General features: G+C 48.0%; 1 protein-coding gene across 1 annotated transcript in view; it reads left to right on the forward strand.

Annotated features, from left to right (window-relative positions):
- myo9ab (myosin IXAb) overlaps positions 1-9,444 on the forward strand; it is a 186,258-nt gene that overhangs the window by 97,021 nt on the left and 79,793 nt on the right. The window contains exon 10 of the mRNA XM_070439636.1: positions 6,214-6,330. Coding sequence (XP_070295737.1) covers positions 6,214-6,330 — 117 coding nt within the window. The remainder of the gene's footprint in view (positions 1-6,213; positions 6,331-9,444) is intronic.

Raw genomic sequence — 9,444 nt, forward strand, 5'->3', positions numbered from 1 at the left:
GACCATCTGTGATGTAACTGGGACCTTTTGGAGTGCCAACAGAAGAAGATCATCAAAGGTAAGGCATTTTTTATATCGCTATTTCTGACATTTGTGTCGCACCTGCCTGGTTGAAATATGATTTTCATGTGTTTGTATGCGGGGTGCTGTCCTCAGATAATCGCATGGTTTGCTTTCGCCGTAAAGCCTTTTTGAAATCTGACATGGTGGCTGGATTAACAAGAAGTTAAGCTTTATTTTGATGTATAACACATATATTTTCAAGAAAGTTTAAATATTTGAATTCAGTATTTTTGAATTTTGCGCTCTGTAATTTCACTGGATGTTGGCCAGGTGGGACGCTACCGTCCCACGTACCCTAGAGAGGTTTTAAAGAACAGATCAGGTTAGAATGCMGATGATAGTCTATTTGTTCATTAGCCTTTCTAAAGTACGTACTTCAACGTTTGACTGTGGCCAAGTGCAAAGGTAGAAACGCTAAGTGTGCGCCTTGGTTTTGCTTTGCTAAGCTGGTGCAGTGCAGGGAGCAGGTGTTGGCTGGGCTCCCAGCATTTGAGAGAGAGAGTGGTATTACAATGGATCAGCATCCCTGAGTCAATGATACTGCAAAAAAAGTGTTAAACAAATCAAAATATATTTMAMATTTGAGATTCTTCAAAGTAGCCACCCTTTGCCTTGATGACAGCTTTGCGCACTCTTGACCAGCTTCACTTGGCTCTCAACCAGCTTCACTTGGAATGCTTTTCTGGCAGTATTGAAGGAGTTCCAACATATGCTGAGCACTTGTTGGCTGCTTTTCCTTCACTCTGRGGTCCAACTCATCCCAAACCATCTCAATTGGGTTGAGGTCGGGTGATTGTGGAGGCCAGGTCATCTGATGCAGCACTCCATCACTCTCCTTCTTGGTCAAATAGCCCTTACACAGCAAATAGCCCTTACACAGCCCGTGGAGGTGTGTTGGGTCATTGTTCTGTTGAAAAACACATGAATAGTCCCACTAAGCGCAAACCAGATGGGATGGCACTCGCTGTGGTAGCCATGCTGGTTAAGTGTGCCTTGAATTCTAAATAAATCACAGCAGTGTCACCAGCAAAGCACCGACACACAAACACACAGACTGACACACAAACACACAGCGAGACTGAACACCACACACAGACAGACTACCACACACACACACACAACACACCACAGACACAGACACACACACACACACAGACACAGACACAGACAAACACACAGACTGACACACACACACACAGACTGACACACCACACACACACACACAGACACAGACACACAACACACCCACACACACACACACAGACACACAGACTACACACACACACACGACTGACAACACAAACCACACAGACTGACACAACAACACACACACACGACTATAACACACACCACACACAGACTGACACACACACACACACACAACAGACTGACCACACACACACACACACACACACACACACACACCACACACACACGACACACACAGACTGACACACACACACACACACACACACAGAAGACTGACACACACACACACACACACAGACACACACACACAGAACACCACAACAGACCACACAACACACAACACAAGACTGACAACAACACACAGACTGACACACACACACACAGACTGACACACACACACACACAGACACACACACTACACAACACATACACCACACACACAGACTGACACACACACACACACACACACACACAGACTGACACAAACACACACACACAGATGACACAAACACACACACAAACTGACACATAGACTGACACAAACACCACACACAAACTGACACAAACACACACACAAACTGACACATAGACTGACAACCAACACGCACAGACTGACAACCAAACACGCACAGACTGACAACCAAACACGCACAGGCTGACAACCAAACACGCACAGACTGACGCACGCACGCACGAGACTGACGCAGTCACGACACGCACGCACGTACACAGACTGACGCACAGCAGAGCGTGCACGCGACACGCTACGCGCGCACAGACACGAACTGACACGCACGGCCGCACGCGCGTACCACAGACTGACGCGCGTACACAGACTGACGCACGCACCGCGTACACAGACTGAGCACGCACGCGCTCACGACACGCACGCACGCACGCACGACCACGCGCGTACAACGACTGACGCAGGCACGCACGCGCGTACACAGACTGACACAGGCACGCACACAGACTGACGCACGCACGCACACAGAACTGACGCACGCACGCACACAGACTGACGCACGCACGCACACAGACTGACGCCGCACGCACACAGACTGACGCACGCACACAGACTGACGCACGCACCACACACGACACACAGACTGACGCACGCACCACACACACACACACAGACTGACGCACGCCACGCACACACACACACAGACTGACGAACGCACAGCACACACACACCACACGACACACACACACACACAAACACGACACACACACACACACACACACACCACACACACAACACTACACACAGACTGACCACAAACACCAAGACACACACACACACACAGACTGACACACACACACACACACACAGACACACACACACAACACACACACACACACAACAGACTACACACACAACACACACAACTGACACACAGACTACACACACACACAACACACAGACTGACACACACACACACACACACACAGACTGACACACACACACACACACACACACAGAGACTGACACACACACACACACAACACAGACTGACACACACACACACCACCAGCACACAGCACTAGCACGACACACACACACACACACCAAACACAGACGACACACACACACACACAGACTGACACACACAACACACAGACTTGACACACACACACACACAGACTGACACACACACACACACAGACTGACACACACACACACACACAGACTGACACAAACACACCACACAAACTGACACATAGACTGACACAAACACACACACACCAAACTGACACAATAGACTGACAACCAAACACGCACAAGACTGACAACCAAAACACGCACAGACTGGCGACAACCAAAACACGCACAGGCTGACAACCAACACACGCACAGACTGACGCACGCCACGCACAGTAAACTTGACGCACGCACGCACGCACGTACACAGACTGACGCACGCACCGCACGCACGTACAACAGACTGACGCACGCACACCGACGCGCGACACAGACTGACGCACGCACGCGCGTCACACAGACTGACGCACGCACTCACGCGGTACACAGCCGACGCAGGCACGCACGCCGCAGTAACACGACAGACGCTAGGCCCACGCACACAGCACTGACGCACGCACGCACCACAGACTGACACACTGGCACACAGACTGACAGCCGCACGCACACAGACTGACGCAACGCACGCACACAGAACTGACGCACGCACGCACCACAGACTGACCACGCGGACGCCCACGACACTCTGAGACGCACAGCACACGACCACACACAGACTGATCGACGCACGCACACCACCACACACAGCACTGACGCACCCACACACACACAGACTGGAACGCCACAACGCACGCACACAACACCACAGCGACACACATCACACACACACACACACACACACACACACACACACACAGAACTGACGCACACACAACACACACCACACACACACACACACACACACAACAGACCTGACGCACACACACACACACACCACACCACACACAGTCGACGCCACACACACACACACAGACACCACCAGACAACAGACTACCAGCACACACACACAGACTACCGCACACACAAACTGACGCACCACACAGCACACACACACAGACTTGACGCACACACACACACACGCACAACACACACACACGCACACACACACACACACACACCACACCACCACACACACACAACCACGACTGACCACACACACACACACACAGACTGCACGCAACACACACACACACACACACACGACGACGCACCACCACCACGACTGACGCACGCACACAGGACTGACGCACGCCACAGACTGACGCACGCACGCACACACACAGAACTGAACACGCAACACACACAGACTGACGCACCACACACACACACAGACTGACACACACACACACACACAGCAACACACACGACACACACACACACACAACACACACACAGACTGACACACACACACACCACACACACACACACACACACACACAGACTGACACACACACACGACTGCACACACACACACAGACACACAAACTGACACATAGACTGACAACCAAACACGCACAGGCTGACAACAAACACGCACAGGCTAGCAACCAAAACACGCACAGACGACGCACGCACGCACGCACGCACAGACTGACGCACGGCACGCCGCCGTACACATGAACACTGACGCGCGTACACAGACTGACGCACGCACGCCACGCGCGATACACAGACTGACGCACGCACGTACACAGACTGACGCACGCTACGACACGCAGACTGACGCGCACGCACGCACGCGCACACAGACTGACGCACGCACGCGCGTACCACAGACTGACGCGCGCACGCCGTACACAAGGACTGGCGCCGGCGCACGCACGTAACGAGACTAACGCGAACTCGCGCACGCGCGTACACAGACTGCACAACGACAGTCTGCGCCCAGCACGACCCGAAACTGACCGCACACGCCGCCACGCACACAGACTGACGCAACGCACGCTACGGTCAGCGCACGTACCCACCACCACGGACCGACAGCACGACCCACACCAGAACTGGACGCACCGCACGCACGCAAAACAGGACTGACGCACGCGACCGCGCACACAGGACTGACGGCAACGCACACACACACCACACACACAGACTAGCCCATCGCGGAACGCCATCGCACACACACAGACTGGCAGCGACACACACCAGAACTGACGCACACACACGGTACGGACTGAACGACACAGCTAGTGCAGACCGAGCAACGCAGCGCACACAGACTTGCGCAAGCACGCAGCACGCAGCTGACGACACCACGGCACACAGGATCTGACGCACGCACGCACACACACACACCACACACAGACTGTAACGCACGTTTCCTTAAACGCACCACACACACAAGACATGACGCACACACACACTCACAACCACACCAAGACTGACAGCACACACAGACTGACGCACACTACGTGCTTTCGCACAGCGCGCGCACACCACACAACACACACACACACACCACAACACACACACACCATCACAGCCACACAACACCACACCACACCACACGAAGCAGACACAGCATGACAGCACGCTAAACTACGCACGCAACACGCACCACGAGACCTACTGACGACACACACACACAGACTGACCAACACACATCACACACACAGACTGACGCACACACGTACGCACCACACACACACACCACACAGACTGACGCACACACAACACACAGACGACGCACGCGCACGCATATACTGGCAGCGCGACCGCCTATCAGATCTGGCGAACGCGCTACGCACAGTGGTGTACCTGACACACAGACTTGATGGAAATACAAATATATTAGACTAGAGAGATAGTTAAGCCTAGATAAACAGATTAGGAGAAAGAAGGATACGGTACAGTAGTTTTGTTTTGTAGTGCTGCAGTTATAGCCTTTGTGGGTTTGCCCTTGCATGTCTGATTAACCTTGTGCAGTATTACATCTCTGTAAAACCACATTCTGTGCAGGAAGATTAGCAAGCACTTTAAGAAGGGAGAAACATCTGGGACAATAAGGTACTTAAATAATATGTTACAGATGCTCACACACACACACACACACACACGTCTCTATTTCTGTCTAGTGGATTAATTTGGTGTGTTGTGAAGAGTACGACAGATTATTTTATGGAAATGTTTTCCATTGCTGCTTGTACCTAATCTACATTATGTAAGGATTTGGACAACATTGTGTTTTTATATTGTCCTACAGTGTGTACAGCTCAAGATCAAGAGGGGAGAATATTGTGTGTGTTTGTGAAGGGGAGGAGCAGGGGGGGTTGACAGGAGGATAAGCCCATTGTCCAGATGAAATGCGTGTACTTTATAAATTTGATTGATTGATATAGCGCTGTGATTGGAGCAAGACAGTAAAATGTGTCATGATTGRCTCTGTGTGAATGTAGGCTGGAACCGTGCGGGACTCCATGGCCAAATCCCTGTATAGCGCCCTGTTTGACTGGATTGTCTTCAGGACCAACCATGCCCTGCTCAACAACAAAGACCTGGAGGACAGTGCCAAGGTAGGATTTAGACCTACACCTACCGGTCAAACGTTTTAGAACACCTACTCATTCAAGTGTTTTTCTAAATTTTTAAAAACTATTTTCTACATTGTAGAATAATAGTGAAGACATCACAACTATGAAATAACACATATGYAATTATGTAGTAACCAAAATTGTGTTAAACAAATCAAAATATATTTMAGATTTGAGATTCTTCAAATAGTCACCCTTTGCCTTAATGACAGCTTTGCACACTCTTGGCATTCTCTCAACAAGCTTCACCTGGAATTATTTTCCAACAGTCTTGAAGGAGTTCCCACATTTGTTGAGCACTTGTTGGCTGCTTTTCCTTCAAACTGCGGTCACACTCATCCCAAACCATCTCAATTTGGTTGAGGTCGGGGGATTGTGGAGGCCAGGTCATCTGATGCAGCACTCCATCACTCTCCTTCTTGGTCAAATAGCCCTTACACAGCCTGGAGGTGTGTTGGGTCATTGTCTTGTTGAAAAACAAATGATAGTCCAACTAAACCCAAACCAGATGGGATGGCGTATCACTGCATAATGCTGTGGTAGCCATGCTGGTGAAGTGTGCCTTGAATTGTAAATAAATCACAGACAGTGTCACCAGCAAAGCAGCGCACCACCACCACACCACAACACCTCCTCCTCCATGCTTCACGGTGGAACAATACTACAGTGGGAGTCATCCGTTCCGACACCCGTGATTGGAACCAAAAATTCTCAATTTGGACTCCAGAACAAAAGGAATAATTTCCACCGGTCAAATGTCCATTGCTCGTTTTCTTAGCCAAGCAAGTCTCTTCTTATTATTGGTGTCCTTTAATGGTGTTTTTTTCGCAGCAATTCGACCATGAAGGACTGACTCACACAGTCTTATCTGAACAGTTGATGTTGAGATGTTCTGTTACTTGAACTCTGAAGAATTTTATTTTGGGCTGCAACTTCTGAGGCTGGTAACTCTAATGAACGTGTCCTTTGCAGCAGAGGTAACTCTGGGTCTTCCATTCTCGTGGCGGTCCCATGAGAGCCTTTTTTTTGCGACTGCGCTTTCAAAGTTCTTGAAATTTTCCGGATTGACTGACAATTCATGTCTTAAAGTAATGATGGACTGTCGTCTCTCTTTGCTTATTTGAGCTGCTCTTGCCCTAATATGGCTTTTACCAATAGGGCTATCTTCTGTATCCCACTAGTTGTCCAACAATGTGATTGGTCAAACGCATTAAGAAGGAAAGAAATTCCACAAATTAACTTTGAACAAGGCACACCTGTTAGTTGAAAACCATTCCAAGTGACTACCTCATGAAGCTGGTTGAGAGAATGCCAAGCGTGTGCAAAGCTGTCAAGGTAAAGGCTGGCTATTTGAAGAATCTCAAATATAAAAAATATTTTGATTTGTTTAACACTTTTTGGTTTTTACATGATTCCATATGTGTTATTTCATGTTTTTGATGTCTTCACTATTATTCTATCAATGTATAAATAGCAAAAATTAAGAAAAACCCTTGAATGAGTAGGTGTGTCCAAACTTTTGACTGGTAGTGTAACACACAACAGCACGCATCAAGTCGTTCATGTAAGCACTGACACACGCACACATTCCTTAACACAAAACACGCATTCATTCCCTCACACACACTTCTTCACACTCATGCAAGCTCTGACACAACACATACATAATATACAGTTGAAGTTGGAAGTTTACATACACCTTAGCCAGATACATTTAAACTCAGTTTTTCACAAATTCTTGACATTTAATCCTAGTAAAAATTCCCCGTCTTAGGTCAGTTAGGATCACCACTTTATTTTAAGAATGTGAAATGTCAGAATAATAGTAAGACAGAATTATTTTATTTCAGCTTTTATATCTTTCATCACATTCCCAGTGGGTCAGAAGTTTACATACACTCAATTAGTATTTGGTAGCATTGCCTTTAAATTGTTTAACTTGGGTCAAATGTTTCGGGTAGATTCCACAAGCTTCCCACAATAAGTTGGGTGAATTTTGGCCCATTCCTCCTGACAGAGCTGGTGTAACTGAGTCAGGTTTGTAGCCCTCCTTGCTCGCACACACTTTATCAGTTCTGCCCACACATTTTCTATAGGATTGAGGTCAGGGCTTCATGATGGCCACTCCAATACCTTGACTTTGTTGTCCTTAAGCATTTTGCCATAACTTTGGAAGTATGCTTGGGGACATTGTACATTTGGAAGACCCATTTGCGACCAAGCTTTAACTTCCTGACTGATGTCTTGAGATGTTGCTTCAATATATCCACAATAATTTTCCTCCCTCATGATGCTGTCTATTTTGTGAAGTGCACCAGTCCCTCCTGCAGCAAAGCACCCCCACAACATGATGCTGCCACCCCGTGCTTCACGGTTGGGATGGTGTTCTTCGGCTTGGAAGCCGCCCCTTTTTCCTCCAAACATAAACGATTGTCATTATCAAATCAAATTTTATTGGTCACATACACATGGTTAGCAAGATGTTAATGCGAGTGTAGCGAAATGCTTGTGCTTCTAGTTCCGAAAATGCAGTAATAACCAACGGGTAATCTACCTAACAATTCCACAACTACTACCTTATACACACAAGTCTAAAGGGATAAAGAATATGTACATAAAAATATATGAATGAGTGATGGTACAGAACGGCATAGGCAAGATGCAGTAGATGGTATCGAGTACAGTATATACATATGAGATGAGTAATGTAGGGTATGTAAACATATAAAAGTGGCATTGTTTAAAGTGGCTAGTGATAACATGTAATATAAGATGGCAAGATGCAGTAGATGGTATAGAGTACAGTATATACATATGAGATGAGTAATGTAGGGTATGTAAACATTATATTAAGTGGCATTGTTTAAATGGCTATTGATAATCATTATTTTTCCATTATTAAAGTGGCTGGAGTTGAGTCAGTATGTTGGCAGCAGCCACTCAATGTTAGTGGTGGCTGTTTAACAGTCTGATGGCCTTGAGATAGAAGCTGTTTTTCAGTCTCTCGGTCCCTGCTTTGATGCACCTGTACTGACCTCGCCTTCTGGATGATAGCGGGTTGAACAGGCAGTGGCTCGGGTGGTTGTTGTCCTTGAT

This window comes from Salvelinus sp. IW2-2015, linkage group LG4q.1:29, assembly GCF_002910315.2.
Source record: "Salvelinus sp. IW2-2015 linkage group LG4q.1:29, ASM291031v2, whole genome shotgun sequence".
NCBI lineage: Eukaryota > Metazoa > Chordata > Actinopteri > Salmoniformes > Salmonidae > Salvelinus > Salvelinus sp. IW2-2015.